The sequence below is a fragment of the Histomonas meleagridis genome (assembly GCF_020186115.1).
Source record: "Histomonas meleagridis strain 2922-C6/04-10x chromosome Unknown contig_20, whole genome shotgun sequence".
In the NCBI taxonomy this organism is placed as follows: Eukaryota; Parabasalia; order Tritrichomonadida; family Dientamoebidae; genus Histomonas; species Histomonas meleagridis.
This window is the reverse complement of record NW_027150805.1, coordinates 1,595,120-1,614,555: the sequence shown is the minus strand read 5'-3', so window position 1 is coordinate 1,614,555 and position 19,436 is coordinate 1,595,120. Positions and strand designations below refer to the sequence as shown.

Here is a 19,436-nt window from a genome sequence, read left to right as displayed (position 1 = left end):
TTGTAAAATATTTACATAGTAAAGAAAGAACAGGTGTTAATTTTAAAGGTGGTTATGTAGCATATTCTATGATATATGCAGCACATAATGGTTTTATTGATGTGATTAAATATTTGATGAATTGTGATGATGATATTGATTATAATACGAAAAATATGTATGGCGAATCATTATTAACAAGTGCTGTTGTAGGTCATCAACTTGAAACTTTAAAGTTTTTGGTGTCTTTACCTAAAGTTGATTTAAATCAAACTGGACAAAATGATAATACTGCTTTAGCTACTGCAGCTGTTGTAGGTGATTTAGATATTGTTAAGTTCTTAGTATCATTAAAAGGTGTTGATAAAAATCATAAAAACGCATACGGAGCAACGCCTTTAAGCCTCGCAATTGCGAATAAGAATTTTGAAGTTGCTGAGTTTCTTAAAGGAATTGGCTGTGAATAAACAGATTTTTATTATTAAATATTGTTTATTGTTAAAATGAAACATTTAAATATAAAAATTATTGTACTGTACAATAAATTTCTTTGGAAAAAAGTATAAATGAGTATATCTTAAACACTTGTTGTGCTGTAAGTTGTGAAAAAATTATCAAAAACAACATTAAAAATGGATATTCAAAGTCGTGTATAGAGGAGATTACCAATCAATGCTTGAAGTTTAATGGATAAGAAACCCAAAAAATTACAGAGGAGACTTTATGTGGAGTTTAAAAACAAATCAGGAACAGAAGATATATATGGTATAAATGCATTTTCATTAAGATGAATCATGATTGTTTGATCAATAACATAAACATGTTTATGTCATCAATTGGATATGTTTCAGTAATTCAAGCCATAATATTATATATATATATATAAAATAACAAATAATGATGAAGATGTCTAAAAAAAATCTCACCAAGAATTTTCAGCGTTTATTAACTCGTTTGTCACATTCAAGATTTATAAAATTGATGGGCTTCATGATTTTATTGATTATTTGATATCTTTTTGGAGTTCTTCATATTATTTTTATACACATCTTCAATGGGCACAAAAAATAATTTATTTTATTTTCTCAAGATTTCAAAATAATATTTAGAAACCCAAAAAATTACATTTTAAGATTATATTATAGTATGAAATAAAAAAAAAATTAAAAACCTAAGTAAATATTAAATTTAATACTGCAGTAAAATATTTTTTTTAATATAGAAAAGTTATTTTAAAATGAATGGATCAATCATTTGTGTTCACACATATTTAACGGTTTCCTCCATTGGCGGCCGTTATTATGAAAATAAACGGACAGTATGTCGTTTTCCACAAACTCATCAAGCAAAAGACAACCAAAACAGCAACAAGACCTATTCGAAACGACAAATATAGCTTTTCCATCACCAAGCCATGATACGCAAAGTATAATTCAAAGCACACCAAATTTTTACAAAAGATCTGTTTATGCAAACAAGTTTAAAAATGATACATTTAATCCTACATCTCCTATTGATTTTTCAGATTCATATCAACAATCAAATGATGCAGACTTCAAATTATTTTTACCTCAATCATCTTTATCACCACAAGATGAAAATATAGATCATGCTAATATAACCATTCCATCACTCTTAGATTTAGTTGATGATTATAATAGTTATCTCCAAGCTCATCTTCCTCCAGCTATTTCATTTTCTGATCTTCTTGGTTATTTTTCTTCACTGAAATTTTCTCCTCTTCCAAGACTGCCCTCAAAGCTCCTTGTTTCCAAAAATTATTCGCAAAATTTTTATAATCTTCAAAAAATTATTGAATCTGAAATCTCATCAATTCACCAAGAAATCACGTCACGTATTCGAGGACATAATAAGAATCCACCTTATCTTCTTTCAACCATTCCACAACTTAGTTCAGAGGATACAGAAATTATCTTGAACAGAATCAAAGATTACATAACAGTTTTCCATACAGAATCCACAAAAGCCATTAACGAACAACTATTTAACCTCGAAAAAATCAGTTTTGATGAATCTCATTCATTTGAAGTTCTTGATCGTCAATTAAATTCAGCAAAATCTATTCTTAAAAATAATCCAAAGATTGCTAAATATGATAAATATGTGGAACTTACAACGAATATTAATGAAACTCGAGATGCTACAAAAAAGCTTTCTCAGTACAGAGCAAAATTTTCTTTTCTTAACAAGTGCATCAGTTTTCACATCACAAAAATTGAAAGAGGCAAAGCGGTTATAGGGATACCCCAACTTAAAGAACTTTACACAGCTGAGACCGTTAAATCAGTTCATTGTCTGATTGCGAATGAAAAAAGAAAAAAAGATTTAATCAAAGAGATACATTCAATTAGTTCTGTGCTTCCATATATGAGGCAAGAAGAAAACATTGTTTATTTCACATTTGTTAAACATGATCCAAGAATTCGATTTGAAGTAGGGTTCCAAATTCCACAATCTTATCCATGGGGAAAGATCAGAGCAGCGACAAGAATACTTGAGGGCCCTGACTCGATAACATTCGAAATAAATACAATTTGCGGAAATCAAAATTTCACAAATAAGCCACTCCAAGCAATATGTGAACAGATCATTAGAAAGTTGGAAATATTTGAATAAAATGTTTGTTTGTTTATCTATTTCTAAATGACAATTTTTTTTATCAATATAATTTGTGTATCATCAAATTAATTAAATCTAAAAATAGTTACGTTGTAAACGAAAATTGATTTAAAGCATTTCGTTTTAGTATTATCACAAAGTAAGTTATGAAATTCTTTTCCTACAAAACGATCTTTACTTGAAAACGATTGTTTTTGATTCAAATAAAATTTAAAATTCTAAAAAACATTTATTCATATTTGTAGTCCTTGAAATGATAATTCCATAAATTGACACAAATTTTCAGTATAAAGATTATTAGACTGTATAGTTATCAATAAATTTGGTGTAACGCTGTTACATTTTTGTAAGAATTCAGCGAACACATTTCCATATTGAGGGAACTTATTCACCAAATTGTTAATGAAAAATCGATGAAACTTAAAATCTTTCTCACAACAAAACACAAAATTTTTATAATAACCCAAAAACAAATGCAAAACTTGTTCATCCAACTCAATATTTTTTGTTAATATTAAAGTTGCGTATAAATTCAAAAACGAATATACTAAAGCATTATAACTTGCTTCAGTTACAGATCCATTTTTAAACTTTATTAAATTCTCCAAAGGAAAATCTAAAGACGGAAACAGAAACAACAAATTCATAACAATCGATGCGATGGAAATTCTTTGCATTTGATCGAAACTTTCGATATTTTCGAAACATTTCATTACCACGATGTAAATATTCAAACAATTTTGTTGGAAATCGACAACGTTTTGATAATTATTAAAATATATCAAAAAAATCGGAGTAATTTCTTCGAAGAAAACACATAAAATATCAGTTTCAGTGATATATCTTAAGAAAAACTGTATATACATTGAACCGAAATTAGAATTTTTCATCAAAAGTGTTTGAATTAATATTGTAAATTCAGGAAACTCAATTAATCGATGGAAACAAGAACAAATAACTTCGCATAATATCTCATTAAATGGTTCATCACCACCGAATTTAATAATATTCGAAATGAATTTTAATAAATGCGAAATAGAATGAATTCTAATTTCGGGTAATTCAGGATCATCTTCTAATTCAGCTTTAATGTTCCGAATGATATAATCCATACAAGGAAGAAAACACTGATATAAAGTGTTATCTTTTAATGAAAGATTGTCCAAAAGTGCAAACGTTTGATATGAAAATGAATTTGGTATGAAATTTATTAAATAAGGAACAATTTCATTCGAAATCGGATAATTCATTTTCGACAATTTAAGTAAAAGATATATAATGTTAGTAGTAATTAAAGGAGAAGAACTCTTAGTTAATATTTGAATAGAAAAGAGATATAAACAATTAATATATTGTGTTCCAATAAATATTTTGATAATTTTCGCCCAAAAATATAAAGAAGTTGCTAAAAAAATTGGAGAACTTGAATCGATACCAGATTGAAGCATTTTAAGTACATATGTTATAATAGAATTAGAACATTCTTCATCATTTGATTCAAGTGCTTTCTTAGCAAGTGCTGATGCAACTATTATACCTGGTTCAGTGATAGGTAATGCATTAAAAACCTTTATAAAATCATTAGCTTCAAAATCATCAGCAAATGAACTCACTACAGCTAATGAATTATTACGTAAGTCGCCACTATCTAAAGAGATCGACATATAATTAACATTATAAAAAATTGCAGGTGTCATTATATAGTCGAAATATTCTTCTTTCCGGATTCCCACAAATAATAATATCCAATAAAAGAAATCCGATGGTGGATGATAACTTTTCGATGCAAATGTATGAAACGGACGAAGCATTTTAGCAATTTGTAAATGTAATTCGGGATGTGACACAAAGATTATACAAATGTCTTTCCATAAATATGAAAAGTATTCTGGTTTCCAACTGTTAATGAATTCATAGATTTGCGGATGCTCATTGTTACTATCACTTTCGGAAAAATTTGAAAAAAGTTCATATGAAATAGTAGTACATGAAACTAATAATGAAACATAGTCAGGAGAAGGATCTGGTGGCATAGAAACAAAAAGATTTTGCATGAATATTATTAACGAAACCAAATTTTGTGGAAACGTTTGATCTGATGTGTCATCAGTATTATTTAAAAAGTTAATAAGTAATTTCATTAAAATTTTTAACGATTTTTGAACAACTTTAGGGGCAATTAAATATTTCTGATCAATAAATGGTGATAATATATTGACAAAATGGCTAACAACTTGAGGAATTAAATTAGTTCCTTTAATCTGTGATGACATATAAAATTCAGAAATAATTTTGAGAACACGAAGTGCTATCAAAACTTGATTGACATCACTGCTGTTAAGATAATTACCACTCAAAATGATGATTTCTTTCCAAAATGGTAAAAAATTAATTGGACTCGCAATCTTTTGAAATAAGTTAAGAACCATGGGTGAAGCTATGTTTACTGTAAATAAAATCGGCTTAAATGAATTTAAAATTACTATATATTGGTCTGGCGTTATATTTTCTAAATGTATGTTGATCCATTGCTTTAAAGCGCTAGCTGCAAAAAGTAATACCTGGTCCGTACAACCACCTTCAGCCAAAATCTGATAAAAATTTTGATATGAATTTGGATTTTTGAGATACTCGCTTATAAATTGGGTTATATTTTGTCTGTAATCATTAGGGATATTTGGATTCCCTAGCTCTGTAAATGCTTTTAGCAAAGTGTCCTTATTAATTTCATCCATAATAAAGTCGGAACAAATTTATAAACGGTCATCATTTCCCGAAATAACAGTCAAATTCCATTGAAATAAAACGGTTTGTTTTGCAACGAATGTGGCAAAATACGTTTATTTGGTTCCTCATCTTCTAGAGAAGAAACATAATTTACAAATAAAGGTTTCAATGCTTGATTATTATCAAATGATAACAATACAGCAATTAGAAACAATTTTTACATGGCGAAACAGAATTTTAATAATTATCCAAAAAAAGATTTTTACATAATGAAAAAAAGAAGTTTCTCATTACAGTTTTTTTAATGCCATTTTGGTCAGTCGAATAATTTATGTAAAAATTATCAAATTTTAATTTATGAAAACACTATAAATCATTCCAAAAATGTATTTATTGGAACAAATTCCAGAATCTGTAACTTCATTTGGATCAGGTACATTATCTTCACCACCTTATTTATTATCAATTTCGTTTGGAAATAGCGTTAACGATAATACAAAGCGCCATATTCTCAAGCTGTGCGTTCAAGTTTTGTCATTCCAAACATTGTTACAGATATTTATTTATGTAAATATTTAGAAACATTTCCCATATGGTAGCACGTCGCCAATTTTTGGAACTTACATTTTTTCCTACTTGTTTGAGCGGAGTGTGTTCTTGTGTGTGATACATCACAAACACATTTTCTGAATTAAATATATTTGCTAAATCGTATTCTTTTACATAATCAAATGCATTTTCCTCATATAATCTGTTAACAAATACATTTATTTTGACAAATATTTTATCATTTATATCATCATAATAATAGTGATAAGACATATTTTTATATTATTATTATTATTGGTGTTTTGGATGATAATAATAATTATTATTTCATTACTTATTATATTATTAATTCGGATTCCAGATAATCATCAAAAAGGTGAAGAAGAATCAAAAGATTTTAACTAAAAACAAAAGGAAATTGAAACAATTAATTTTTCAATAAATATTATTAAAATAATATCAAAGAAGATCCATCAAAAGAATTCAAAGAAGACAATTTTGATGTCCACATCTAATATCAAAAGTAGTTAAATAAAATATCAAAATAACATTCATTTTTCTATTGCCAAAATTCTTTTTAAAAATTTTATTCATAAAACTATTACCATAAGCAAAATATTAGAATATAGCTGTAATTTATTGATATCCTAGAAATTATTTTTAAATGATCATTCACAATCTCTTTCGATAGGTTTCTGAAATATTTGTTAATCAGATATATGTCAAAATAAGTATTTGAGAATAAGACTTATAGAGTTTTTTGTTGCCACAGGTTTTCGATCCAGAAAAAGTCATTTATCGTAACTGATTGAAAGGTTAACCACCAAATTTGAAAAGTCACACTTTGAAAACCCTGGCAAAATTTAATTGTGTTCGTTATCGTTGTTTTGATTATTGGGGCTTCATATGGGGCACCCGAAAAATATATCATTCAAAATAGTTATCTATAAACGAATATTTGATAAGATTCAGAACAAGGCCCACAAAAGGAATAGTAATTACTACAAATGGAAATAACGTCTTATGTTGCATTCGGAAGACCATCACAATCGAACATAATCAAAGAACTTAAAGACATAGAGAATAAAACAACAGAAGAAATAGCCAAGGATTTAAAATTAGAAAATGAATTTTTATCAATTTCAACACCATTATACCGAGAAGCAATCCCACCAAATTCAATTCCGTATCTATTATTTCCAGAGATAGCACAAAAAAAGCGACCTTATAAGTTTCTTAGACCGAAATACTTCATTTCAATATTACCAGAAAGTGAAAAAAAATTATTTACAGCTTTTGTCTTGGTCCAAGAGAAGACGGTTGTAGGTATTCCTCCTTTTGAAGTTTCTTTTGTTCCTCAAGATTTTCAAGGTAAATCTTTCCAAGATTTCTTTGATTTTATTATATCAAAATTCCCATTTGCAATGACAGATCCATCATTACTTTTAGATAACAATGAAATTGATCCATCAACATCAGCATCAGAAATAATTAGTTGTCTTAAAACGCAACAATTAACATTTAAGTGCACTTTAACCGACAAAGAGTTATCAAAGATTAATCACCGTGTTAATATTATTAATGAAATCCAAACAACCGAAATCACATATCTTAATGGACTTGATATTATTGTTAAATATTGGAAACCTAGTATGGAATCCAGTAAGCTTTTCACGGAAGATGAATCTAATCAAGTTTTTCATGACTTTCCAATCATCATTAATTGTCATACACAATTTCTTAATGATCTTAAAGAACGTGGCGTTACATATGGTGCCATGTTATCAGATGTATTTTTAGACTTCTCATCCTTCTTTAAAGTCTCACTTTTATACATATCCAATTATTCCAATATCATCAAATTCATTCTTGAAAAGTCCAAAAACAAGTCCTTCAAGGATAAGTTACGCGAACTTGCCGACAAGAACCCATTCATAGAAGGACCTAAAGCAGAACTTACATCATATTTAATTACGCCTGTCCAACGAATGCCTCGATATATTCTTTTTTTAAGAGAACTTCTTAAGGCCACTCCACCATCGCATCCAGATTTTGCTATGTTAGAGTCAGCGACAACGAAACTTGAAGAAGTTACAAATCAAATCGACCAAGCGTCACTTTCTGCCAAAAACAGTGCGAAACTTTTAACCATTCAAAACAACTTCAAAGATCATTATACACTTATACATCCATCACGTATTTTTATATCAAGTACACCCATAACATATAAGAAACCCAAATCATTTATTGGTATTTTATATTTATTTAATAATTTGATATTATTTACAAAAGATTTTCGTAATGGTACTGAGTCATGTGTATATGATGAATTACCGAATAATTTTCGATATGTTATTAGACCTGATTCAACAGAATTTACAATTAACATTCCAGTTAAGAAAGGTTCAGATAAATATTATCAACTTATTTTTGATTTTCCAGATAATGAACAAATGAATGAATTTATCAAGAAACTTGATGAGATTAAAGAAGAATTTTATAATAAGAAAGGCATTGATGTAACCAAAATGTTTCGCTTTAATTTATTAATACAAAATAAATCAGTTCCAACATTATATGGACATAAATCGATAACAATTGATAACACAATTTATATCTTTGGAGGGAAATCAAATAATATATATCCAACTGATTTAATAGTATTAACAAAATCCGAAAATTCGGATGCAATTCAACCACAAATTATACCGACAAAAATTCCAGGAAGAATTAATCATTCGATCGCTTCATATAAGAAAACTATTTATATATTTGGCGGAAGTACAGATTGGGAATATTTTAATGATTTATGGGAATATAATATTACAACGAATAATTATCAACAATTAAAAACACCAAATTCACCAGAAGCACGAATTGGACATACAATGACATATTATAATAATAAATTATATATATTTGGGGGTATTAATAAGAAAGGGAAAATTATTGATGACATTTGGATATTTGACATTGAAATTAATTCATGGATGCATATTAATAATAAAACAACAACACCTTCTTCAAGAGCGTTTCATACCGCTGATTTAATTAATGATAAAATAATTCTACATGGAGGTACTAATGGTAGAAATAAATATCGTAACGATTTCGCAGTATATTTACCAAATAAAAATGAATGGGAAAATGCTGATATTATTGGCGATAACCCTCCACAACGTGCTAATCATTGTTCTGTTTCTATCAAACAATTCATTTTATTCATCGGTGGTTCATTCGGTACAAATGAAATTACTAATCCTGGAATTTTGGATACAACAATTATGAAATATATTAATTGTATTAGTGGTATGAATGATCCTTCATTCTTGACTTATTTCTCAATGAATGTTTTGTCCGAACATGGTAAAAAGAATTTGTTGATTTATGGAGGTTGTAATATGATATCAAAGTTGTTTTCTTATTCTTTTTACTTTATCGAAATTCCAATGTACTTGAAGAAGATTTTGGGACATAGAAAATCTAAAAGAAAATATTTGACTGTGTCTGGCGATCTAAATAAAAGTCATCACATCTCAGGAACACCTGTACAAGTGGTGAGAAAAGGTCATAGACATAAAAGAAGTAGCAAAGATGGTATTAACTCGTCAACACTGAGAATAGTGTCGAAAAGTTCTTCGGCATTAAATGAACCCGACGAAATGACACAAAAATTAATGAAACAAAGATCTTGCGTAGACTTAAATGATATCAAAAACATCGAATTGACTGAAACGGAAAAGAAAGTCGAAGAAAATAAAGGGGAAACAAATGAAGAAGTTAAAGAAGTAATAAATGAAAAGAAAGATGAAGAAGCTAAAGAAGAAATCAAAGAAAATGTAAGTGAAGAAACTAAAGAAATATTGGAACAGCCTAAAGCCGAAGAAACTAAGGAAGAAACCAAAGAAGCAAATGAAACACCAGCAAAAGAAATTGCAGAAGAAATTAAAGAAACAACGGAAGAAGTTAAGGAAGAACCCAAAGAACAAACTGAAGAAACCAAAGAGGAAACAATTGAAGAAACTAAAGAAGCAACTGAAGCACCAGCAAAAGAAATTGGAGAAGAAATTAAAGAGTCAACGGAAGAAGTTAAGGAAGAAATCAAAGAGCAAACTGAAGAAACGAAAGAAGAAATCCAAGAAACATATGAAGAGATAAAAGAAGAAGTCAAAGAAGAAACTAAAGAGACAACTGAAGAAATCAAAGAGCAACAAGAGGAAGAAACCAAAGAGACAACCGAAGAAGTCAAAGAAGTGCAAACTGAAGAAGAGACTAAAGAAGAGCTCAAAGAACAAATTGAAGAAGAGACTAAGCAAGAATGCAAAGAAGATAAAATTGAAGAGACTAAAGAACAAATTGAAAAAATTAAAGAGGAAATTACTGGTGAAACTAAAGATGAAGAAACCAAAGATATGAAAGAAGAAGAGGAATCTAAAGAGGAAGAAAGTAAAGCTTATGAAGCTAAAGAAGTCAAAGAAGAAGTTAAAGCTGAGGAAGAAAAAAGCGAAGAAACTAAAGAGGAAGAAAGTAAAGTTGAAGAGGCTAAAGAAGCCAAAGAAATCAAAGAAGAAACAAGTGAAGAAAGTAAAGTTGAAGAAGCTAAAGAAGTCAAAGAAGAAGTTAAAGCTGAGGAAGAAACAAGTGAAGAAACTAAAGAGGAAGAAAGCAAATCTGAAGAGGCTAAAGAAGTCGAAGAAGAAACAAGTGAAGAAAGTAAAGCTGAAGAAGCTAAAGAAGTCAAAGAAGAAGTCAAAGCTGAGGAAGAAACAAGTGAAGAAACTAAAGAGGAAGAAAGCAAATCTGAAGAGGCTAAAGAAGTCGAAGAAGAAACAAGTGAAGAAAGTAAAGCTGAAGAAGCTAAAGAAGTCGAAGAAGAAGTTAAAGCTGAGGAAGAAAAAAGCGAAGAAACTAAAGAGGAAGAAAGTAAAGTTGAAGAGGCTAAAGAAGCCAAAGAAATCAAAGAAGAAACAAGTGAAGAAAGTAAAGTTGAAGAAGCTAAAGAAGTCGAAGAAGAAGTTAAAGCTGAGGAAGAAACAAGTGAAGAATCTAAAGAAGAAGAAAGCAAATCTGAAGAGGCTAAAGAAGTCGAAGAAGAAACAAGTGAAGAAAGTAAAGCTGAAGAAGCTAAAGTCAAAGAAGAAGAGGAAACAAGCGAAGAATCTAAAGAGGAAGAAAGTAAAACTGAAGAGGCTAAAGAAGTCAAAGAAGAAATGCACACTGAAGATAAAGTTGAAGAATCTAAAGAAATTAAAGCTGATGAAGCCAAGGCTGAAGAAAGTAAAAAGGATAAAGTTGAAGAAGCTAAAGAGATTAAAGTTGAGGAAACCAAAGAAGTTAAACTTGAAAAAGTCAAAGAAGAAGCAACAGAAGAAGCCAAAGATAAAGAAACTAAAGCTGAACAATCTAAAGAGATTAAAACTGAAGAAACCAAAGAAACTAAAAAGGAATCTAAAGCTGAGGAAACCAAAGCGGCCAAAGAAGATACTACCAAGGAATCTAATGTCGAGAAGGCCAAAGAAGACAAGCATGAAGAACCTGCCAAAGTCGAAGAGAAGAAAGATTCCGCCAAGCCCATTGAGAAGAAGCCCGACCGCATCAGTCCTGCGCCCGCATCGTCAAAGTCGGGCGCCAAGAGTTCTTTCAGCTTCTTCCAGCAGCTTGTTTCCTCACAGGGCCACGAGCAGCCTCCTCCGCCACTCAAAGTAGTGCACGCGCCAGCACCATCGCCAGTGCAGCAGGACGCGCAGCGCACATCGCCCGAAGCTAAAGCACAGACAGCAGCGTCCGCAACCATCGATGAGCTCTGCCACGAGCTCGGGCTTAATCTTTCGTCGCTTGCTCCATTCCAAGTTCAGGTTATCAATCGCAAGCTCACGCAGCTGATTGCCACGCGCGCGAAGGTCTCGAAGATGCAGAGCATTATGTCTGAAGAGATCGAGAAGATGCGCGAGAAGTCGCGCGGCAGTGGAGAATGGTATGATGTGTATGCGAAGGTATGTGTTACGCGACAGAAAGTGATCATAATGCGCATACGGAGCGACATGGACTTCGATAGTGTTAAGGAAGCTATTGAAGAAAAAATCGGAATTAAGATCAATAAGTTGGATGTATTATGTGGGAATGAGATTGTTGATTTGAATCAATTTAACTTGTCATTTTTGATGGAGGACTGTAATGAGAAAAGAATTCCACATTTGACTTTATATGTTGCATAAGAAAATATATTTTAACGGAGTTTTATTTAAATAAATTTATTTTGGTTATTTTTTGCTTTTGGAATTGTGGAGAACGATAGGGAATTGTGAGGTAAATTTCGGGTTTCAATTTATTTGAGAAGAAAAGTTTCAGTAACCGCCAAACGGATTTAAAGCGCAAAATGGAAAAGGAAAAGATAATAGATGTTTTTAAACAGTTTATGGAAAATGGGTATGATATTCTTTTGGAGTTCGCTCAAGTAATCAATAACCCAGCGTTTATTATGAATTTATTAGGGATTATAGACGATCCAAATATTAATATAACATTTAGAAAATTATCTTTAATAATTATGGAAAAATGCTCTCCTTTAAATATCCCAGGACTTGAGATAGTTTTTAAATATATTCAAGATCCTCAACTTCAACAATTTATAATTCCAATTTTTTGTAAAAATTTTCCAAATCCAGATCAGTTTAAAATGACTATCCTAAAGGAACTAATCAATTGCCCTCTTGAATTTTCCAAATGTTGTTTAATATTTACAGAAATCAATAAAAAAATATTTGACGATTCTGTATTTCAACATCTTATTAATATATCTATGGAGCCAACCATTGCTCCTGAAGTCAAGTATATTATTTGTCAATACTTCACATTCCAGTTTAAATTCGATATTCTTGATCCAAGAAATTTCCAACGCATTACATCATTTTTTTATACATTTTTTATACAACTACCCATTGCTGATGAAACCCTTCCATTATTTTATGAATGCATTAAGTATCGCTTATATTTTTCAAGTGATCAATCGGAAGATTCACGTCGCTTATTTTTTGAGAAATCGGTCAAAATTTTAGAGTTTATAGTTTTTAGACGGGTCAATTTTAATGACAATCTTATTCATAATAATTTATTAATTCAAACATTAATATATAAGCTCATTGATCCATTTAAAGATTTTGTTCCATATTTTAATGAATATTTAATATCATTATTAGTTACAATTTTAGGCATATGTTTAGAGCATTTCCAAGACTTTAGTTTCGAAGATTTAATTTCTATTTTGCATGACAAAGATAGTTGTGGTTATGATGAAAGTGAACAAACAGAAGATGACATTTTTTATGATGAATATCGATTCGATCAAAGTGATTATCTTTTATACAATTTATTATTTATCATACCTTATACCTTAACATTACCTAATGTTTGTGAATCAACATTTGAATATTGTTCCAAAAACATCAATAAAACACAGCCATTAAACAATTCGATCATTACAATCATATGTTATTTCAACAAGAGAATAACTTTCGATTATGGAAGCTTCTTCGAATTTAGTGACTTATATGGGAAATTACAATTGTTAATGTATTTAGTGAATACAGGAATATATATTAATGAGTTTAATGATGTTATTGTTAAGTTAATAACTATCGATGATTTCCATGTACAAATATTTTTGTTATTGATTCTACAATCAGCAGATATTAATTGGTATAATCCTTTATATCATGCGAATTTGTTCTTAAAATGTTTAAGTTATGCATGCGAAGAAAATCGATTCTTTTCTTCTGATCCTTTTAACTTTGTATATCTTTTAGAAAGCACAAGTAATATAAACAACATTGGTTTAGTTCAAGCGTTTTTGCCTTATTTAAACGACTTAATTAATGAGTTATATTTAGCGTTATGTCGACTTGAGAATTATCGTATTACTGCAAAACATTTAATTATTGTAATAGGTAACTTCATGCGAACTTGTCCCCAATTTTTACAACAATTTTTATTACCAACTTTAAATGTAATCGCTAATTTATCTCAAAATAATAAAAAATTGGCATTAGTATTAGAATATCAATTGTTTATGATTCCTGATATTCTACAAATTATTAATAATCAAGAAGCAATCGAAAATTTGTTCGGTATTTTACTTAAAATTGCTTCTTCTTTAAGTTTTTCAACTGTAAATGGTTTAAAAAATTTACAATATGTGTTAGGTATTTATAGAATTTTTACTAGAAATAATATATTCGGTGATTTCGAACCGTTCTTATTAAATTTGATTCATAATAAAGGTTTTAATGAAACACAACATTTTAAACATATCGTTCCTTGTATGATACCGATCATTTTCAATTCAAAAATCAATGTTCAGTTTTTGAATGAGCTGATCATTCAATTCTTTTCTGGGGAAAATGATCTTTTCTTCGATCAAATTGTTTTAGTTACATTGGCAACTTTAACAGTAAATAATATAGATGCAACTAAACAATTGGTGAATTCAATTAATTTACCATTGGATAATGCATTTGATAATAACTTATCGTTGATACTTTCGAATTTCGTGGTGAAATTCGATGTGACATTTAAAAAAAATTCAAATATGTTTATTGAAAGAAGATTAATGATTCTAATGTTTTTATTACTTGGAGATTGTCAAGTTATTATTAATGGAAATGTTAACAAACTAATTTCAAAGGCTGTAGAATTATTATTAAGCGAGTTAGAGTTTGAAAATGAAATGTGTAAAACACCATTTGGATCATGTATATTCGATGCTTTAGATGAAGTTTTTTATAAATGCGCTTTGGACGAAAACTATTTTAAAATTGTTTATAATTTAATACATTCACTAAAAATTGAAGATCAAAGGACATTAGAATATTTTGATTCTTTGATTCCTGAATGTTTCAAAAAACAACAATAATAAATTTTTTGTATTTGTATTTTTTTAACTTTTTTTAGTGTTGTGAATGAAATGTCATGTGACCATTTTTGTTATCAAAACTTGGTGGTACGATAATAAAATTCAATTGAGGTTAACGACTTTTTGCTTTAAAGTTATATTGAAATTGTTCCAGCTTTGATTGCACAACTGAATTTTGACGAGTTAACACAAAAGTAACTTACAACCGATTGAATTTTGATAAAATCTGATTTCACGTCATTTTAATGTCCGAGGTAAAAGTTAAGGCACCAAGTAAAAATCAGGTCAACAAGGTCCTCGAAATTGCTGTCGAAATAGTTGTATTTCCAATGTTAATTTGTTCTTTGGCATCTCTTTTCAGAGTATGTGAAGAACCTAATTTTTTGACTGAACTTACATTCATTTCAATCGCTCTTTACGAAGCAATTTCACTTTACATTAATGGATTTATCAACAACCTTTCTTCTAAACTTACAAATGAACCAATCTTCAAACGTGTTTGGCTCGGAAAACATCTTCATTATTTAATCATCGCTATTGCTATAAGAGCAGCTAGAGTTCAATCTATTCTCTTCTACTTAGATTATGTTTTGATTTCTTTTGTTCGTGCAATGAAAGTTATTAAGAAGGAAATCGGTCCACGTGTTGGAGACTTAAAGTCATCTGTTGACTCCATTGCAGATCCAATCATTAAGTCTGTTTACATACAACGTGCAAATGCAATCCTTGAAATTCTTCTTTGCCCATACTTATTCTTCTATGGATTATTCACCTTCAGAGGAATGATTTTGCTTGCCTTCCTTATAGATTTCTTCTTCTTCATCCTCTTCGGAATTGCTACTGATAAAGATCATGATTGGGTATACCATCAAATTGGTCACTTACTCCGCAAACTCGCTTCAAAGAACGAAAGCGTTGGAAAGAACATCATAAAGGCCATCGAAGCCATTTCTAAGGTTGAAGGATTTGCTAAGCAAATGTATCCAATGGGACTTTTGAAGCAAAAACAATAAAAATTTAGATAACGAATACATTTTCACTACTTTTTTTTTGCTTGATTAGCTAATCAAAATAATATGCTATAATGAGATTCGTAATGTTATAGTCTGTGAAAGCAAATGAAATATTTCAGATAGTATATAAATTCCCAAAACAATTGTTGATGCTAATAGTGGTCATAACACCATTTTATTATAGCATTTAATTTATTTATTTTTATAAAACAGTTTGCGCAAAGAATAAAAAAAATGATTTAAACGTACGTTTACAAAAATAAACTCTTTCGGAGACCGTTTAAAGCCCTGATGCAAAAATATTGGCCGACCGGTAAATTAATTCTCTTGATCTTATGGAAAAAGCAAATCTTTCAAAATACTGGTCTATTTCACATGATGATTTCGTGCAAAAGAATATAAGAAATGTTGCTATTTTTATTTCAAATGAGGCTTTTCCAAAGAATTTTGAATTTGCATCATCAATGAAACGGCCTCCTTATTGGAATGCATCATTTGACATAATGCTTATTCTTGGCACTTTACAACTTGGGTTGGAAAATTTAAAATCAATTTATCAAACATCAAAATTTTTAATTGAGATTCCAGAACAATACAAACCACCAATCCATTGGCTACTACAACGAGTACAACTAATTGTGTATGAAACATCAATGATTATTCCTTTAGATTATGATTTTAGCAATAAAAAAATAGGAAATCTTAAAGATGTTTGCAAATTTCATGCCAATGCAGATCAGGTCAAGTCATTATCTAGGATAGAAAAAAAACTTTTACTTAAGTTTATATATTTATATGGAATTCCAATAGAATCAAATGAAAGCAAAGAAAAATTTACTAACAAATGTGAAGCCTTGTGTGGGAGGTCTAATAAAAATGAGGTTCATGACTTTATTCAAGCAATTTTCATGCGTGTTTCTCAGAGATTTTCATCATATCCAATTAAGCCAAAAAAAACCAGCACAGACCTTTCATGGGTTCCTCCTCAAATTCTTTTTCAACTCGAAAACAATGTATTTAATTTTTATATCATCAGGACAACACTCAAATTGCTCCCACAAGTGGAGCACCCCGAAATCCAACCGTTTCGGGGCGCCCCAGAATGGTGGAATGTTGAGGTAGACAAACAACTTTGTGTAACACTTGCCCAAGAAGGACTTTTAAGCCTCTGGGGTTTTGCCGAACAAATTAACAAAGATATTTTACATTTAAATCTTTCTACAGAACAATTTTCAAGAAATAGAAAATTTGATTTTTATCTTATCGATCCATATTTTGATGATAAGCTTAACCCCCTTCGCTTCCTTTTCTCGTGTAAAACGAGAATGGCTCGAGTTCTTAATTTTTGTAAACAAATTATATTCAATGTCAAAGAAAAGGATTTTGAGAATTATCCAGCAGAAAATGACAAACGAATTGTACCTCAGGAAGAACCTGGTAAAATAATTTCGCAATACATTGATAAGAGAAAAGAGCAAGCAAGACAAGACATCATTGCAATATGTAACTCATTTAGTCCTTTCCCGAATAAGGCAAAACCAGAAGTAGCTTACGAGTCTTGGCCAAGATCAGATTCAGATGATGTCATCGAAATTCCAAAGCCAACTCAAAGTATGTCACAGCCTCCAACCCCAACAAAGCGCCCAACTCCAGCACCTACTAATCAGCCACAGACGCCAACCAAGCCACCATATGCGCCAATTCCAACTCCAGTTACTACGCCAAGTCCTCAATTAAGACCTGCTCATGCGCCAAGTGCTCTAACAAGGCCTTCTCCGACACCAAACGCATCACCAACTCCAGTCCATGTGCCAAACGCACCACCAAGGCCAGTTCCCACACCAACATCTCCATCAAAACCAGTTCCAGCATCACATGCTCCACCAAGGCCTGCACCTGTAATAAATGCACCAAGTGCTCCATCAAGGCCTGCTTCTACACCAAATGTTCAAGCACAACCAGCCCCGGCAGCAAATGCACCATCAAAACCTGTTACCGCATCAAGTGCTGCATCAAAACCTGTTACCGCATCAAGTGCTGCATCAAAACCTGTTACCACATCAAATGCTCCATCAAAACCTGTTACCACATCAAATGCTCCATCAAAACCAGTTACCGCATCAAATGCTCCATCAAAACCTGTTACCACATCAAATGCTCCATCAAAACCAGTTACCGCATCAAATGCTCCATCAACTCCGAGTCAGCAGCAGCCTGCGCACAAATCCACACCAAATCAGGCCGCGCCAAGGCCATCACAACCTCCTGCACCAATTCCGCAAGTAACCCAGCAACCATTGCCTCCATCACAAAATGATCAAAGTCAAGATTTGGTTCCTGTAATCATTGATGGGAAAGAGTTCAGAAGATTCAAAAAAGGAACTAAAAAGACGACAATTATTACATCCAGTAAGAAAGCAGTACAAATACAACTTACAATTGGCGGAACGCCTGAAAATCCATTGTTTACGATACGCAGCATGGGCGAGCCCGGCATAACGCTCGAAAATAGGAAACTCGACGAAGCATACAGCATGTATTCGAAGATGCTGGAGCTGTTTCATGCATCTGACCCTGACTGCCCTGTTATCTGCACGAATTACTTTCCTTCTCCGGTTCAATTCTTTCGTCTTGATTTAGATGAATAGAATTATGTTTTTATTAAAATGTTTCTTTTGTAATAATAAAATAAGTTTTAAATTTTTGAAACTGTTGAAAATTGAATGCGATTTCTCGTATAGAGAAAATAGATAATGAAAACGATTTAATATTTGGATGTGACCCAATTAATAATATTTGAATTTAAAAAATATTAAAACCAATGAAACCAATGGAATAGTTTCTGTCCTCTTATTTCTATAAAAATAGATTGTTTTTTAGGGATTAAAAAATCGTTTTTAATGAAACATTCGGCACGAACACGACTAAAAAATGCATGTTTGGAAAGCACCTAATAACAGCCAGCTTGCCACATCTTGTTGATGTTTTATTTTGTTTTTGGATGATTATTTTATGTGTATGTTTATTTTAATTTATTCCTTAATTTTTAATTAGATATCAAATTATAATATATATTTATTCTCTAACACTTAATATTTTTGCAACAAATTTATAACTTTTCTAATATTTTATAACTATTTCTCAATCGAATATTTTAAATACTTTTTTTTGTTTGTGATAATTTTTTCCTCATTCAATATATCGATTTTACGGAATTAAATTTTTGCATTATTAATCAATTTTAAAGAAAATTTGAATGTTTTTAATATTTTATTTAAGAAAATGTTTAAATTGTTAATGTTTTATACTATAAAACCAAAAACAGAGTAAAAAACTTATAACAAAACCTCATTCATTAATGCATAAAATGATTAAAAATGTCAACATCAAAACAAATTCAAAAAACATCGTTAAATAAATTTGTTGTGATAAATACATCAACCTTAATGAAAAATTTAAAATATATAAGAAGCATAAAGATTTAACGCTACAATAAAATGAAAAGTTTTTGTTGATTTGACTGCAATGTTTTATCGATATAATAAAACCGCTCTTTGAAAATTGAATATCACCCAAAATTGAATGCGCACAACGAAATAATTTTTGTTGTGAAGATTTTA

At 30.3% G+C, this 19,436-nt stretch overlaps 5 protein-coding genes across 5 annotated transcripts; all 5 read left to right on the top strand.

The window, feature by feature from the left end:
* Positions 1-155: 155 nt before the first annotated feature.
* Positions 156-446, top strand: GO595_003048 (ankyrin repeat domain-containing protein; the record flags this gene model as incomplete). The annotated part of the gene is made up of 1 exon (XM_067916026.1): positions 156-446. The coding sequence occupies one exon, from the start codon at positions 156-158 to the stop codon at positions 444-446; it is 291 nt and encodes a 96-aa protein (XP_067776849.1).
* An 853-nt stretch (positions 447-1,299) lies between these two features.
* On the top strand, positions 1,300-2,616 carry GO595_003047 (uncharacterized protein; the record flags this gene model as incomplete). Its single annotated transcript, XM_067916025.1, has 1 exon — positions 1,300-2,616. One exon carries the CDS (start codon positions 1,300-1,302, stop codon positions 2,614-2,616), a length of 1,317 nt encoding a protein of 438 aa, XP_067776848.1.
* Positions 2,617-6,902: 4,286 nt separating this feature from the next.
* Positions 6,903-12,110, top strand: GO595_003046 (Kelch motif family protein; the record flags this gene model as incomplete). Its single annotated transcript, XM_067916024.1, has 1 exon — positions 6,903-12,110. One exon carries the CDS (start codon positions 6,903-6,905, stop codon positions 12,108-12,110), a length of 5,208 nt encoding a protein of 1,735 aa, XP_067776847.1.
* Positions 12,111-15,048: 2,938 nt separating this feature from the next.
* Positions 15,049-15,816, top strand: GO595_003045 (uncharacterized protein; the record flags this gene model as incomplete). Its single annotated transcript, XM_067916022.1, has 1 exon — positions 15,049-15,816. The coding sequence occupies one exon, from the start codon at positions 15,049-15,051 to the stop codon at positions 15,814-15,816; it is 768 nt and encodes a 255-aa protein (XP_067776846.1).
* Positions 15,817-16,724: 908 nt separating this feature from the next.
* Positions 16,725-18,464, top strand: GO595_003044 (adhesive plaque matrix protein-like; the record flags this gene model as incomplete). Its single annotated transcript, XM_067916021.1, has 1 exon — positions 16,725-18,464. One exon carries the CDS (start codon positions 16,725-16,727, stop codon positions 18,462-18,464), a length of 1,740 nt encoding a protein of 579 aa, XP_067776845.1.
* Positions 18,465-19,436: the final 972 nt, after the last annotated feature.